We start from the raw sequence: 15,313 nt of genomic DNA, 5'->3' as shown, positions 1-15,313 counted from the left end.
GTATGGAAAGGATTGGCTAGGCATAAAGGACATTCAGAAGTATGGTATTCCAAGCCTATGGCTACTTCCAATCATTTAATTTGTTAATAATTGGTGGTTAAAATATTCCTGAGGCAGATATGAGTACGAGACGTTGGTTTAGTGGAAAATGATGATTAAGAAGGATGGCGAAAGAAGACTGGCACTTGGTTGTGCTGTGACTTTCTTTTTCTCCCAATTCTAAATAAATATCTTTCGTTTCAGTCAATTTTGATGGCCCAAATGTACCATTTCTGTGTTGCATTATCACCAAATGGAAAGTTCTTTTTCACCTCATCCTAGGCAGGCTTCAACCCCTTCTGCATGTTTGTTTCTTTAGGCTGGGCACATTACTCATAATTTTCAAATCCTTAAAGATTCAAGAACCAGAAAACATAAATCAATACAAGTTGAAAAATTCTTTCTATTGCACATAGACACTTGAACTTGCAGAGTCACATTTGGATGTTAATTAACATTGTTTAAATACGAGATAAGTTTGTTGATTCAAAATTGTAGATGTTGAACAAAATAGCAACTCGATCAGTCTTTACTATACTGTGCTTGATACATTTCACGAATCCTGCCACCAAATGTACGTTTCATATTTTTCTGAGAAAACAAAATAGCCTTCATGCATATATTACTTCGAGCTGAAAAATAAGCAACTAGAATACAATACATAGTGTTCCAAGATATCCAAATTTAGTCATGCGAAACTACGACAACTAAGTACGTGATGGGTAATTGATACAGTCTAAAATCTCCAAGCAATCAAGCTTATCTAGGATCCATTTCGCTAATGGAAACCTCATTGATAGAAACTGGTAATGATTTTGTTATAGACTGATCAAATTGCTGCCCTTTTGGCATGTATGTATCAGTTCCACTGTGGATGAAAAATGCAGGCCGCTTAGGAGTTGGTAGAGTAACAGTGCTACTATCTAGCATAAGAACTATTGTTGCCATTGTAGGTCTGTCTTCGGGATCTTCTTGGACACACAGCAGACCAATATGGATGGTTCTGATGATTTCATTCTGATTGTAGGATTCTCTTAATATGGGGTCCATCAGTTCCAAAGGTGTTCCATCCTTCCAAAGTAGCCACGCCTGCAAAAAGTTACATCAAGTAGTTCTCAGTGTGATGTGAGCACCACATATTTTCCCTTTTCACTAGAATACATTTGTATGAATTAGTTCAAGGAAGCTAAATATCTGCTCTACTTACATAGCTCAATAGATCCTCAGCACCATCCGTTTGATAGAAAGAACTATTCTTCTTGCCGCTTATAATCTCCATAAGGAGGACTCCAAAACTGTACACGTCAGACTTAACAGAGAACTCTCCATGCATTGCATATTCTGGAGCCATATATCCACTGTATAAATAAAACACGGATTGAATAATCAACACAACCGTCAGCACAGGAAACAAAAGACAGAAATCTGGCACAGTAATGCAAACTGGGTTTAAATTTTGTATGTTTGTTTAAAACTACAAGACATTTGAAATGATTTTGATCGATATGTTAGAATTAGAAACTGTGCTTCCACAAATAAAGGTGCTCTGAGGAAGATAGAAATCTGTACTTACTAGGTTCCTACAATTCTGTCCGTGTTTCCTTGAGTTTGATCAACTCCAAATATTCTTGCCATGCCAAAATCTGAGATTTTTGGACTCAAATCACTATCTAACAATATGTTACTTGCTTTAAGATCTCGATGTATAATTCTAAGCCTAGAATCTTCATGAAGATATTGAATGCCTCGAGCAGTCCCTTCAATAATCTTGTAACGTCTCCTCCAATCCAACTCCCTTTGCTTTTCAGGGTCTACAAATTGGACAAAACATTCAAGTCGCAGGAAGAGTGTCAAATAACAGTGAAGTAATCTAGAAGCAACATCGCAACACTTTGAATACTTGAAGCATATAATATATTAAATTTTTATGCACAGTTTTATTTATTGTGGTCGCCTATTAAGCATATCCAGAAGATGCCAAAAAGGCAAAAACAAGAAGAGAAAAAAAAGCAAGCATATAAAATATAACATAGTTCAGAAGGATTGTCTGATCCCACCAAAGAGAGTATAGTCGAGACTTTTGTTGGGAACATATTCATAAACAAGTATCTTCTCTTCTCCTTGCAAGCAAAACCCAAGAAGCCTCACTAAATTTCTATGTTGGAGCTTGGCAACCACCACCACTTCATTCTTAAATTCTTCTCCACCTTGCCCAGAACTTTTGGAGAGTCTTTTGACAGCTATTTCTTGTCCAGTCGGAAGAGCACCCTGAATTTTTCCAAACATAACTGAATCACACATCCTAGAATGGATCTCATTTGCTTCTTTCACAGAAACAAAAAAAGCACGCTAGAATCTTACCTTGAAAACCTCACCAAATCCACCCTCCCCCAGCTTATTTTCCGCAGAGAAATTGTTTGTGGCCGCTGAAATCGTGCCAAAACTGAATTGCAAGGATTCCACAGTGGTGATGTCATCTACATCTAGAAACCCAAAACAAACGTTTAAGATAAAATCATTCATTCAAAAAGGGAAAAAACGAGGATCTTTTCGGTGGATCCTTACTTTTTCCTTCCTTTAGAGAACCCTGCTTCTTTCTAGCTCTTCTACTCAAGAAACAAATTCCCACTATAAACAGAAGCACGGCTACCGTAATTGGAACCACAATCGCAACAATGGTCCCAGTTGAGATCCCACCGCCTCCTGTATCCAACCCAATCGAAAACATCAAAACAAATGCCACGAAAGAAATTACATTTAATTCAATACAAACTTAATACAGTTACTTATGTTCTTCTCTCTCCTCCTCGGGATATAAATTTTAGCTGGATGAGCAGTGTAATCCTTAATATATGTTTTTGTTATAAAAATTCAATTTTGATCACAGAAGAACAGTATCAATAGACCTAGCAGTGGAGAGACCGTGTGTTTGAATTGAAGTGTGAAGATTATACCTTGGGAATTAGCGGAAGCTGGAGGCGGAAGTAGGGGCGATGAGGGTGGAGGCGCGGGTGCGACTTGGCGGTAGAAAGGGTAGAGTTCGTACCTAACGTTGCAGCTAGGATAGAGAACCCTTCCTCCCTGCTTTCCCTGACAGCACCAAGGAAGGTCTCCAATCACATCACTGAGACAACTTCTGCAGTCTTGCGGGGACAGATCGGGTGTGCACTGAGCCAAACAGTATAGTGACTGAAACCCAGAAATGTTGGCCTGCTTGGTCGCGTATTTCTTCAATCCCACGGAAAAGTTGGCAGCCTCATCCGCGGTTGTGTTTATGGTTGAGAAAAGCAGTTTCATGAAGGCTTCTTGGTTGGATATGTTGGCAGTGTTGAGGAGTCCGACACGTGGCCGAACGGCCACCGTGGAGAAGAAAGAGCGGTTGGAGTAGCGAACAGTGCACTCGTCGTACCATATCACGGCCTGTTTGGCCAGAGAGCACTCTGAGCGGAGACGTCGCGTTGCGTTCAACACGCACTGTTGACACAGCGCCGTGGGCACGTCTCCTCTGCACATGAACAGTCCGTACACCCTGTCGGAGGAGGATGTTCCGACGGTGTCGTTTGAGAATTCTATGGATTTTGAAGATAGGGAACTGAAGAGGGTGCCGACGTTTAGTTGGTAGGCACTGTTGGCGGTGGTGTTGCCGCCTGAACAGTTATGGTACAGATAGACAGGGTCGTCGCTCAGTTGGTTCTGTGCTTTGCAAGTGTTCAAGTTGAGGAAGCTGAGAATGAACAACAGCAGCACAAGCTTGAGCGAAGCCATGGATACGTGCGTAAACATCTCTCGCTTACCACTCACATACGCATTCCTTTTGCTGTTTCCGTTGCTTCTCTTATTTAGTAGTGACTGGAGTCTCCTTGACTTTTCGCAGATACTTTTGCTTCCTTTTCACTGGAAATACATGTCCTTGACTTGTAATACTGTTAAATATTTGGAACCTGCCCATAATAATTTCGTCTTCCTCCAATCATTAATTACTTTTGTTGAAAGGATTAGTTCTCTATATTCATAGGTTTAGCTTTGATACTGATGAATTAATTAAATGTATCAAATAACTTCAGTGTTGAACATTCTTTCAATAGCTTTTTTTTTCCTTTTCTCGTCATCTTCTTTCTTGTCCTATTTATTATTTATTCACATACATCATTTTGCACATATTTTGTTCTGAAAAAATAACACAGCGTGTGAGAATAAGCTTTATAATGTAAAAGTGACATTAAAATAATGCATAAATTAGAAATATGGATGTTAATAAAGAAGCAGGTGTGAAGTCAATGAAGCAAGTCAAGCAAGATATTTATTATTTATTTGTGTCATTTACTGTGATTATGAGCGATGACCCAAAGTCTCTGCGAGGATGGGTTGGGTGGGGACAGCCATGAAAGGAACATTTGTCCATAGGTCAAGAATACTGTTGCTGTCGTTAAGCATCAGAACATGAAACATGACAAGTAGACCAAGTCTTCCCCATCATCGTGGTAAAATATCAGAAAATATAATCTCATTTCCTGAAGGATTGGTTTTTGTAGATGGATCGAGACGAAGCACCCTACTCAAAGAAAAAGCAGGTTGTTTTGGTTGGGGAAGGACCATTGATTCACTTCCCAGGAGAAGCATCACAGCTGACATGGTGGGCCTGTGTTCCGGATTTTCCTGCACGCACAGAAGCCCAATGTGCATGCATCTTACAACTTCAGATGCAAGGCATGATTCCAACACCACTGGATCCACAAAGTCCAATGCTTTTCCTTCATTCCACACTCGCCATGCCTGCCAAAGTTACAGTTAAACAAAACAGAACTACATCATTTGTTTCAATCATTAATATATGTTATGTTACGACGAAAGTGTTTCACTTACATATGCCAGCAGTGTCGGGGCAAGTTCGGTTTGGTAAAAACCACTGTTTCTTTTTCCGCTGATGATTTCAAGCAAGATAACGCCAAAGCTGAACACATCGGATTTCACACTGAACAATCCTTCCATTGCATACTCTGGAGCCATATATCCACTATTGTTTGAACATCAACATCGCGCATGGGTTCATAGTTCAGTTCAAGGAAAACAATCTTCAATAAAATATAGATTTTTGTACCATTTTTAATATCACGATTTTGGGAATTTGATAAATGTTATAACTTTTCATAAATTTGGTACCATTTTTTTTACAATCTTAAATGCCCAACTAAAATTTTACAATTAAAGTAGCGGCGATTTAATCAAGTTTGTAAAATATTAAAAGAAATATAGATGGGTGCATATATGAAATTGGCTTACTATGTTCCCACAACTCTTTTGGTGTTTGCTGCATTCTGATTCTCAGAAAATATCCTGGCCATACCAAAATCTGATATTTTAGCCAACAGTTCGTGGTCTAACAACACATTGTTGGGTTTTAAGTCTCTGTGAATGATTTTAAGGCGAGACTCCTCGTGGAGATAAAGCAGTCCTCTCGCTATGCCATCGATAATACCATTGTATGTCTTCCAATCAAGCTTTGAACGTTTTTCTGGATCTTCATAATAAAGAACATGAGTCAGTCAGATGTTTTCTACTGTGACGAAAAACCAATCAGCTACACATGCAGAAGGTTTAAGAATCTAAAGGTGAGCAAAAGAACAAACCAAATATAAGTTGATCAAGGCTTTTGTTTGACATGAATTCATATATCAGTAACTTTTCTTCTCCCTCCAAGGCACAACCTAACAGCCTCACCAAATTCTTGTGTTGAAGTTTGGCAATCAACACAACTTCATTTTTAAATTCCTCTATGCCTTGCCAAGATTTCCTCGACAGTCTTTTGACTGCTACTTCATTACCATCTGCCAGAACACCCTGCAATGTAGATTCCAAAATCAAACACAGCGAGAGGACTATATATCAACCATGCATGCCCCACAAATAGAGCTTTTAGTGGTTTATATACGTGACCTTGTACACTGCACCAAACCCTCCTTGTCCCAGCTTATTTGTATCTGAAAAGTCATCAGTAGCAACCCTGATTGAAGCTAAAGTCATGAACAACAGTTCTTCGGAACTAATCAAATCACCTTCTTCTGTGACTGCCACATGCTTAGGGGTAGTCAACTCTTGTAATAGCGTTCGTTCACTCATTTCTTCATCTGTTTCATTCGAAGTCACGATTCACAAATGGAAACGAAGCAAAGAAAGTTGAACCTGATTCTTAAATGGTTTTATGATACTTAACAAATTGCACTGTAGAAGTTACCTCTGTCTCTATTTTTCTTTCCTCGTAAGCATGCAATGCCCAACCCAACAAAAAGTGCTAATACAAAAATCGACCCAGATATAATCAGCACAAGAATCCAGGACTTCCGTTTCCCTCCTTGTAAGTTGTAAAAAAAAGCATCCTTTTGTCAATACCTTTTTCACAGATGAATTCAACACGATACAAACAATCTAAACTCCTATTCATGCCGTCCAACAATTATAATTAACTTAAATTTTAATCTTGAAAAAACTTACTAGTTTTCACTTTCATAAATTGTATTTATTTTTCTAAAAACTCTAAAGAACGGCCACAAAATAAAAGTGAAATAACTGTGAGAACAGAAGATTATCTAGTAAGAAATATGACTCTCAGTGTATGGAGGATGACTGCGGTATTACTTCGCTTCCCAGGTATATGTACTCCAAAAGTAACTCATGCATTTGAAGATATGTGAAATGTCACATCACCAGTGATAATAACCATTTTTTTTATTATTTATAAACTAAAAAACGGAATAAATAATCCAACTATGTTTTTCAAAATTATCCTCTAGCAAACATGAATAAACAAATAGGAATAGCAGAAATATATTTAGATTGAACTTGAATAAGAATTAATCACCGGACTCTATCCAAAAGAAAAAGATGGAATTTTGAAATTGCGTAAGCAAAGCAACGAAAGTGAGCACTAGAATTGAACAATTTTCAGTGCAGTGGGCACACGTATTTTTCGTCAGATTCAAAAACCATACCTGAGGAAGTTGGGTAAACCAACATATACGCAGAAGAAGCATTGAAGAACTGAGACATTTGGAACCTCATATTGCAAGTACGACTAAGAATAATCCCACCTTCTCTGTAGGAGCAGCATGCAGTGATTTCTGTGAAGGCGTAACTCAAACAAGTGCTACAGCCGTCGTGGGACATGTCCCTCGTACATTGGACCAACCCATAAATTGTCTTCTTCCCAGGATAGTCAATTTCACCTGCCGCAAACATGTTCTTGACAGGATTGAAAGCAGCCTCGTTCGAGAGACTCTTCATTAGAAAAGTCAAGTATTCCCTAAATCGAATAGGATCAGAAACATTCTTCTCCTCATCATTCTGCTTGGGGTACTTTCCGGTGTAAGCCACCACATCAAAGCTCTGAAAGGAGTAGCGTACTTGGCAAAGGTTATACCATATCATTGCACTTTCACTCCTGCACCTATTCATGATATCTTGGCTTGCTTTCTCAATGCATTCTTTGCAAACTGTGGAGTTGCCGATATCCCCTCTGCACAGTGACTGTCCGTACACTCTGTTTGTCTCTTCTCCTATAAAAGTGTTATAGAAACCAGCCTTTGAAGCGGTGTCGGAGGAAAGCAACCCCAGAACAAGGTTGAGGTTGTGATGGAATGGACTATTGAGGTTGTACAGTGGGGATTCACTGGGACAGAAAATATCAACAGGGTCTTCTCCAGAAACGCGATTGAGAGACGACATAAACATAAATACGATGAACAAGAACAAAAGGACAGCTGAAGGTCTATGCTTGACCATGTTCATCATGGATAGCCTTTTGGACAGAAGACAACACTCAAACATGTTAACAGCAGCTTGGTTAAGATCGATGATTTTTGGTTGCAAAATGGGAAATGAATGAAAGTTGTTATGATAATATAATAATGATGGTTTTATTAACTATTGATAGCATGAAATGGCTGCAGCAACAAGGTGCTTGGTTCAGCACAAAGCTGGTAAACGGTATTAATTTTAATTATTAGTTTCACATCCTCATGATGCCATGTTTTTTCTTAATTACTTGTGTTAGTCTTTTTTTCCTCTCTCATTTAATTTAATAAAATGGTCAATAATTTACATTTAATGCTTATGTTTCAGTCACAGTCAAGGGACGGCATAATCCATCGTTAGGAACATTTCGTAAACCTTCTCCTGGAATCCTATTTCATGATATATTTAATGCTTATATGAATCTGCTAGTTAGCACCACTAATTAGAATAATTGAGCCTACTTAAAAACAATTGTTTTTTTTTTAATATTTATACTTAATTATTCATAATTGAGTCTAAGCATCTGTTACCGTTAATACCTTGCTAATGATGTTTTGAAATGGCCTCTCACGAATTTCGAACTTCAAATTCAATCTCTCTGTTAAGTTTGTCCTACATATGTTTCAACTTAAATCTAGAACAATAATGATATTTTTTTAATGAAATATCCTTTTTTAAAAAGTTATCAGAAAATGATTATATTATTTATTAAAAATAGATCTATAAATACACATAATTGTCTGAGTGTGCGTTTTCTAAAAAAAAAGTATTAATAATATTCGAAATATATTAGGATTTTTTCTGCCAGTTAGGAAACCTAATGATGCAACACATTTAACTGTACATGAAAATTTAAAGTAAAACGAAAAACGCAAGCACAGTGCTGCTTAGCTGTTAACGATTTTTAACATAAAATTCTAAAGGGAATTCTACTTTAATGAAACATTTTACTGTCCAAAAATCAGCGTTAGAAGTAAAAATTACACATAATTTTACTTAAAATAAAAAGTTAAACAAAATTATTTAATGGATTATTTTTTTAATTGAAAAATCAATAACTTTACTTTCTATGATATGTAAAAGTAATTATCAAATATTTTTTAATTGTTCTCCTTAAGAGCTATTAATGAGTCTATTATAAATATTTATAAAATGTTAGTATTATATGCTTTTTTTAAAGAAAACCTTTTACTTTTGATTCCTTCATTTAATGGATAGCAAAAGTCAATTTTATTTAATAATCGGAGTTGGAGAAATTTACATAACTTGCAAACAGCCCTGCTGCTTATTTTCCTAGCAAGCCATTGTGGAATTTTTGTTAGAAAAACTCTGTAGTCTGACCAACTCTTCTATGAATTAACACGATATTCATAAGTTTGGAAAATGACAACATGGCGTTTAACTGACTCCTCTTTCAACCTGTCATTTGTTAACTATTAATCGTTAATTATACTCTAATAAACTAAGTTCCAAGTAATGTTTATGGCATGCTATTTCATAACTTGACAAAGAATTAATAATTTGAAATTTGGCTGATAAGCACAAAATAAATAAAAAATTGTATCATGACTACAACAATAATAATTCCTTTTTTTTAAGAAATCATAATAGCACTTCTTACTGGTTTTCATTTCTTTCTATCCGTCTTTTTCTTATACCTCATCATCAATATTTTCAATTAATTGTTTCTGTTTTATGTGGTGTTTTTATCCCAGAACATCTACAATGGGAGTAATCTTTTCCTCAAAACTACACGTAATTATGTATGTAGGAAAGTCTGGTCTCTTTTTCTTAATTAAGTATGTATTTTACATGCAAAAAAACTCCTAAAAGTAATGCATAGCCATTATTACAGTAAACACAACAAGAGGTTTTACTGGGGTAATATATCTGACATGGTTAAGAAATTGACTGAGCATTCTTGAGAATCTTGGTCATTAGCATGGAATCTCCCTACAGAGAAAGGTGGTTTTTCTGGATGACCAAGCGTAGCTGATTCATTCTTCAGCATCATCACAACAGAAGACATGGTTGGTCTATCATATGCATCCTCTTGAACACACAGTAGTCCAATCTGCATGTATCTCAAAAACTCATCTCCAGGGCATGAATCACACAACAAGGAATCACTTAGTTCTATACCCTTTCCTTCATTCCATAGACTCCATGCCTGCAATGCAAAGTTCACATGTAATTCAATGAATAATGGTCACAACACGTTTAGTAAGTTCAGAATCTGACACAGTCACATACATATGACAGAAGGCTAGGAGTGTTTTTAGAGTGATAGAAACCCGCGTTACGTTTCCCTGTAATGATCTCAAGCAATAGTACACCAAACCCAAACACATCAGATTTTATGGAATATAATCCCTCCATTGCATACTCTGGAGCCATATACCCACTGCAATTTGGAAATACAGCTACTGTTAAGGATGTCAATATACCTATAAAGGAGAAACGTTGATGCTGAAAAAGGTTTCTTACTATGTGCCAACTATTGTAGCAGTGTTAGCTTCACCTTCATTTCCTGAAAATATCCTTGCCATTCCAAAGTCTGAGATCTTTGCATTCATGTCATGGTCCAACAATACATTACTTGCTTTTAGGTCTCTATGAATCACTTTCAGTCGAGAATCTTCGTGAAGATAAAGTATCCCTCTTGCTATTCCATTTATGATATTGAGGCGTTTGCTCCAATCCAGTTGTGCACGTTGCATTGGATCTATCCATATTCCAACCATCCAATAAAAATGAAAATATGCAGTAAGATGAATGCTACAATCAACCTATTTTCTGTTTGTTTAATTTACTCTTCTGTAATTGGTCGCTTTGAAAAAATATACTTACCAAAGAGTACGACATCAAGACTGCCATTGGGTAAAAATTCATACACAAGAAGCTTCTCCTCTCCATCTACACAAAATCCAAGAAGTTTTACAAGATTTTTGTGTTGAAGTTTCATTATCAGAAGAACCTCGTTTATGAATTCCTCTGAGCCTTGTTCAGAGCAAGCTGACAACCTCTTGATTGCTACTTCTTGGCCATCACCAAGTTTCCCCTAACAAAAAATATAATAAGATCTGTCTGAACTTTCCTATGATAAAATTAATACTCAAGCAGGAAGGAATGAACTTTGTATAACCTTGAATTCTATTTACCTTGTAAACAGGGCCAAAGCCACCTTGTCCAAGCTTATTCAAATCAGAAAAATTATTGGTAGCCACTCGAAGAGATTCAAGATTGATGTTATGATTTTCTATTTCATTTTTACCTAAAGACAAGAATCAAATAAGTTGCTAAAAGGAAAGAGTTCACAAGCTTAACATACTTTTGTAGTGCAACTTACCATGCCGATGTCTTTTATTCCTGAAAAGGTACAGTCCGAAAATGAAAAATACTATGACCAAGCCTACCACAACTGCAATTCCAGCAATCATCCATGTTTTGCTTGACTTATCTGCATAAAGAATCAACCCAATGCTGATTTTAATTGTTGCAGTTTATAATATGTTTAAGACCACCTGTTAAAACTAGAGAATGATTTGATTTGCTTACTTTTGCTTTCTTTCTTGTCATTTGAAGAATCTGTTGGTCCTGTGACACCATTATAAAATGCATAAAATTCATACCTTAAATAACAGCTACGGCTCAAAACTCTGGCCCCGATGGAGGCATAGCAACAACTTGGTATATCTCCAATGGCACTTTGTAGGCAGCTATTACAATCATTTGCAGCTAAATCTCTGGTGCACTGCACTAAGGCAAATATTGTTTGATCTCCAAAGGGGACATCTCCAGTAGCATACATGTTAGCCGAAACATGAAAAGATGCTACCTTAGTAAGATTCCTTAGTGTCTCATTCACAACAGACTCAAACTTCTTTGGCTCTGTAAGATTCTGTACATTATCTAAGCCAATGTTTCCCGTGACATTCAAACTACCCAGGAAATTAATGTTGGAATAACGCAACTGACACAACTCTTCCCACACAATTGCTTCTTTTGCTTGAGGACACAGTTTGACAATTTCCTCTGTAACTGTGGCGATGCATTTCTGGCAATTATCATTTGAAATATAGTCGAGGCACATGTAGAGGCCATAAACTCTGTCAGAGGCAATCCCATTAGAAGTATTATAGAATTTGGAGTCTGAAGCATTGGAGGATAAAGATGAAAGCAGGTTGTTTAAATTGTTTTCAAAGGAACCGCCATTTACATAGCTGCCGCTTGAAGAACAAATATTATACGGAGGATCACCAAATATAACATCTGAAAACAAAGCAAAAGTGCAAAGAAGCAGCAATTGAATGGGTTTGGAATGCATTAGAGAAAAAATGAATTTTTCCCTTCCGATGATAGTTTAGAAGTTGGCAGTACTATTTCAATACTTGTTCTTCCAGTATTACCTATGCAGTAACAGAGGTTACAATTTCTCAGAAGCTCCTAAGAAGGTGATTCATTGAAATTGGTCAAACCAAATAATAACTAACGGCAATGGTACAAGGTTGGACTTCAACCAAAATATAATTTACAATTACAGGTTCAGAGTTTATTTGTTCTACGTCAGTGAGGAAATTAAGATATTCTGAGTTTGAAACGTTAAGTAATATCCAAATTTCAGAGTTGACTAAATGAAAGCTGAAGAACTATTTTTTATTGACCCTGAATATTAGGTATACAAGGTTCAATCAATTTGTCGGATAATGACGCGCTTATACTAAAATAAATAACATTTGATTCAATACATGATAGATCAGAAAAAGATGCACTGACAGTGAGACGAGGAAAACAAATTGGTAATTGGTTTGAGAACATGGTTCACCAGAACAGAGTGGTCGCATTGCCGAATGCAATTGATAGAACAGTACCAGCTGCTACAGTGTTCATGTGATAAATATGTACAAGGGTAAAATAATTATAAAAAAATAATTTTATTTATTTTTTTAAGAAATAGAAAAATAAAAATTAAATTAGGATAATTCAAATTAATGTAAATTCATTTGATATTTTTTTAAATATAAAATATTATTATTTATTTTAATCTTATAATGCGTCTCAAATAAATATAAAAGTCTGTCAAATATAATTTTAATTAAGGGATACTCTTATTATAATTTTAACCTTGTTAATTGTAACTTCTTCTTACTTACTTTTAAAGGAGAAGGTTAATCATAATTTTTGTTAAAAAAAATCAAGATAATTAAGTTACCATCACTTCCAATTCTAACTTATACCAAAATAATATATTTTTTAAAAACAACTCATCCTAATATATTTTTTTTGTGTTTTAAAATTTTTACTTAATCTGAACTCATCAACCAACATGGTTTTGGTATGAACGGAATTACATGTGTACTTTTCGAGTTTTAGATTCAAACATTATTGAAGAAAAACAAGATTTCAAAACTATGGGTTGATCAATTTCTTTAACAGAGGTTAGCCACCACTAAAGTTAACAAATATTTTGAATTAATATTATAATCACATACAAAATTCAACTCATTCTAAAACTAATAACTTTTAGCGTTCATTGCATGTGACAATTATTAAAACGAGTAAAATAATTAAGTATCTTATATATTCAGAATATTTAAATTTGTATAGCTTACATCCATTTTAAATTTTAGAAAATTTTCAACTTTTCAATTATTGACTAATGAAACATTTATCAATTTTAAATTTTATTTTGAGTTGGATATAAGAATGAAGATATCTTTTGTAACATCCCAATTATTATAGCATTAAACTATAATAGAGTTCTTACATCATTGATACAATAGAACAGTTGATAGGAGGAGGAATAACAGTTTTCCTCATTATTATACAAACTCACACTCAAATTTCAAACCAAATACAATTCACACTTAAAACATAGACAAATGATAAGGCTCATTCTTATAACTAAGCTTTCGTCGATCCTCCATCTAATGCTTGCTCCACCGGCATATCACCAACTTCTGCTCCCATCCACCGGATGATCATCGCCAGACAAAACACATAACACAAAAGAACAACCACACAACAGACAAAGCAAGGGTGAGCTAATGCAACATAAAATGTCATGGTAAATTAAATTAATAACCAAATTTCCAACTTACAGTTATATTACTTAATAATACAATAAACATACCATAACCATCGTAAACTCACTCATCCGGATCATCGTATGAATATTGAACTCTTAGCTAGTTCTACACTTGCAGTGGTACTTTACTCAGCTACATCCTATCCTACTCTGTCCCCCAAACTGGATCTTCGGATATGGATGCAGTTATTTGCTAGCCCAATTATTCTATCCTACTCTGTCCCCCAAACTGGATCTTCGGATATGAATACAACCACTGAAGCTACATCCTTCCTACTCTGTCCCCCATTGTGGATCTTCGGTAAGGATTTCCCACTCTCCACTACATAGCTTTCTCTCTAAGTGAGATTGAGACTATTGAGAGCATAAGAATGAACCACTAAATCGGAGTTCCTATATTCATACGTACAGTACTTGACACAAAATCAACCAGGAGTTCCTCCTTGGAACTCTATTCCACACTTTCCATTCATAAGTACACATGTCAACATGTTATCATCTTTAGTCATATCTCAAGGAAATAACTCTTACATACTCAGACATTTCACATCCTCACAGAAAACATTACTTATTAACACCTAACTATTTATGGTCTATTAATTCGAACCCTTAAGTAGTTCAAATAGTTTAGATGCCCTCACCGATGACTCCGGAAGGGTCAAAAACTCTCATATCGACCTAAAGAACGCCCAAAACGGACATCCAGAACTTCCAAAACGTCAAAAACACTAAATTTGTCACGCATAACTCGCTCCAGCGAGTTGACTCATTCACTCTGGCGAATTTACTATTCCAAAATCACGAAAATTCACTTTCCGGACTATACCGACTGTTCCTTCCATCATACCGGCTTTATAGACGTCCAAAAACTCATCTCCTATCAACAACCCATATTCATCCAAATCTTATAATCATCTAAACTAAACATTTAACAAAGAGGTAGCGGATAAATAGCCCGGTCCAAAATTTCATATCAAAAGCCTAGTCTCCTTTTTAAATCCATAAACAAATTCAAATTCTTCGATCTCTACGTATACAAAAAAAAAACTTCCACCGATTCAAAATACTTAATGCGAACAAGATCTCTTCAAAATTATCAAAAACAGAAGCACATCCCGATTCCAAACCGTAGATCAATTCAAAAGACACAACAGAAACAGAATTTCATTCTAAAATCATAAAGAGAGTCAAAATCCTAAACATATACCAAATTTAAAATCATACAGAAACAAAAAGACTCAAGGTTAGCTCCCCTTACGGTTTTCTCCTTAGCTAGCCTTTCGAAAACACTTTGCGAACGTTCCCCCGACTTAACTCATAGCTCTAAAGTCCCTCTGCTCCAAAACCTTCGTGCTCTAGCCTCTGGTTCAACTTAGGAACCATTCCAGCCCCTGGGAC

The 15,313-nt window shown here is 35.9% G+C and overlaps 3 protein-coding genes and 1 long non-coding RNA gene across 5 annotated transcripts; all 4 read right to left on the bottom strand.

The window, feature by feature from the left end:
• Nucleotides 1-540: 540 nt before the first annotated feature.
• On the bottom strand, nt 541-3,959 carry LOC108319944 (cysteine-rich receptor-like protein kinase 10). Of its 2 annotated transcripts, XM_052869243.1 has the most exons (8): nt 3,051-3,958; nt 2,994-3,008; nt 2,605-2,742; nt 2,401-2,522; nt 2,097-2,307; nt 1,613-1,850; nt 1,247-1,397; nt 541-1,128 (listed from the first exon to the last, which is right to left on the bottom strand). In XM_052869243.1, exons 1-8 carry the CDS (start codon nt 3,820-3,822, stop codon nt 799-801), a joined length of 1,977 nt encoding a protein of 658 aa, XP_052725203.1. In that variant the 5' UTR covers nt 3,823-3,958; the 3' UTR covers nt 541-798. The 2 variants fall into 2 exon arrangements, with proteins under 2 accessions (XP_052725203.1, XP_052725202.1); XM_052869242.1 differs by having other exon boundaries at nt 2,994-3,959.
• A 455-nt stretch (nt 3,960-4,414) lies between these two features.
• On the bottom strand, nt 4,415-7,813 carry LOC108319897 (cysteine-rich receptor-like protein kinase 10). Its single transcript, XM_017551198.2, has 7 exons — nt 7,026-7,813; nt 6,272-6,328; nt 5,974-6,164; nt 5,667-5,877; nt 5,320-5,557; nt 4,903-5,053; nt 4,415-4,812 (listed from the first exon to the last, which is right to left on the bottom strand). Exons 1-7 carry the CDS (start codon nt 7,762-7,764, stop codon nt 4,513-4,515), a joined length of 1,887 nt encoding a protein of 628 aa, XP_017406687.2. The 5' UTR covers nt 7,765-7,813; the 3' UTR covers nt 4,415-4,512.
• A 1,838-nt stretch (nt 7,814-9,651) lies between these two features.
• On the bottom strand, nt 9,652-12,158 carry LOC108319898 (cysteine-rich receptor-like protein kinase 10). Its single transcript, XM_017551199.2, has 7 exons — nt 11,349-12,158; nt 11,177-11,277; nt 10,989-11,101; nt 10,678-10,888; nt 10,315-10,552; nt 10,081-10,231; nt 9,652-9,997 (listed from the first exon to the last, which is right to left on the bottom strand). Exons 1-7 carry the CDS (start codon nt 12,152-12,154, stop codon nt 9,701-9,703), a joined length of 1,917 nt encoding a protein of 638 aa, XP_017406688.2. The 5' UTR covers nt 12,155-12,158; the 3' UTR covers nt 9,652-9,700.
• Nucleotides 12,159-13,621: 1,463 nt separating this feature from the next.
• Nucleotides 13,622-15,303, bottom strand: LOC128194223 (uncharacterized). The gene is made up of 2 exons (XR_008245569.1): nt 15,174-15,303; nt 13,622-13,787 (listed from the first exon to the last, which is right to left on the bottom strand). It is a non-coding gene; the product is annotated as an uncharacterized LOC128194223 (long non-coding RNA).
• Nucleotides 15,304-15,313: the final 10 nt, after the last annotated feature.

The sequence above is a fragment of the Vigna angularis genome, chromosome 10 (genome assembly GCF_016808095.1).
Source record: "Vigna angularis cultivar LongXiaoDou No.4 chromosome 10, ASM1680809v1, whole genome shotgun sequence".
Taxonomy (NCBI): Eukaryota; Viridiplantae; Streptophyta; class Magnoliopsida; order Fabales; family Fabaceae; genus Vigna; species Vigna angularis.
The sequence above is the reverse complement of the archived record's forward strand: the minus strand, read 5'-3'. Positions and strand labels throughout refer to the sequence as shown.

Coding starts and splice junctions, on each gene's coding strand:
- LOC108319944 (XM_052869242.1), bottom strand. CDS start 3,822: ATGTTTACGCACGTATCCATGGCTTCGCTCAAGCTTGTGCTGCTGTTG. Junction 2,523..2,604: donor TTCTCTAAAGGAAGGAAAAA/GTAAGGATCCAC, acceptor TTGGGTTTCTAG/ATGTAGATGACATCACCACT. Junction 1,129..1,246: donor CTGAGGATCTATTGAGCTAT/GTAAGTAGAGCA, acceptor AACTTTTTGCAG/GCGTGGCTACTTTGGAAGGA.
- LOC108319897 (XM_017551198.2), bottom strand. CDS start 7,764: ATGTTTATGTCGTCTCTCAATCGCGTTTCTGGAGAAGACCCTGTTGAT. Junction 5,558..5,666: donor CCTTGATCAACTTATATTTG/GTTTGTTCTTTT, acceptor TTTATTATGAAG/ATCCAGAAAAACGTTCAAAG. Junction 4,813..4,902: donor CCCCGACACTGCTGGCATAT/GTAAGTGAAACA, acceptor TAACTTTGGCAG/GCATGGCGAGTGTGGAATGA.
- LOC108319898 (XM_017551199.2), bottom strand. CDS start 12,154: ATGCATTCCAAACCCATTCAATTGCTGCTTCTTTGCACTTTTGCTTTG. Junction 11,278..11,348: donor TTCTCTAGTTTTAACAGGTG/GTCTTAAACATA, acceptor AGATAAGTCAAG/CAAAACATGGATGATTGCTG. Junction 11,102..11,176: donor GAATAAAAGACATCGGCATG/GTAAGTTGCACT, acceptor TCTTGTCTTTAG/GTAAAAATGAAATAGAAAAT.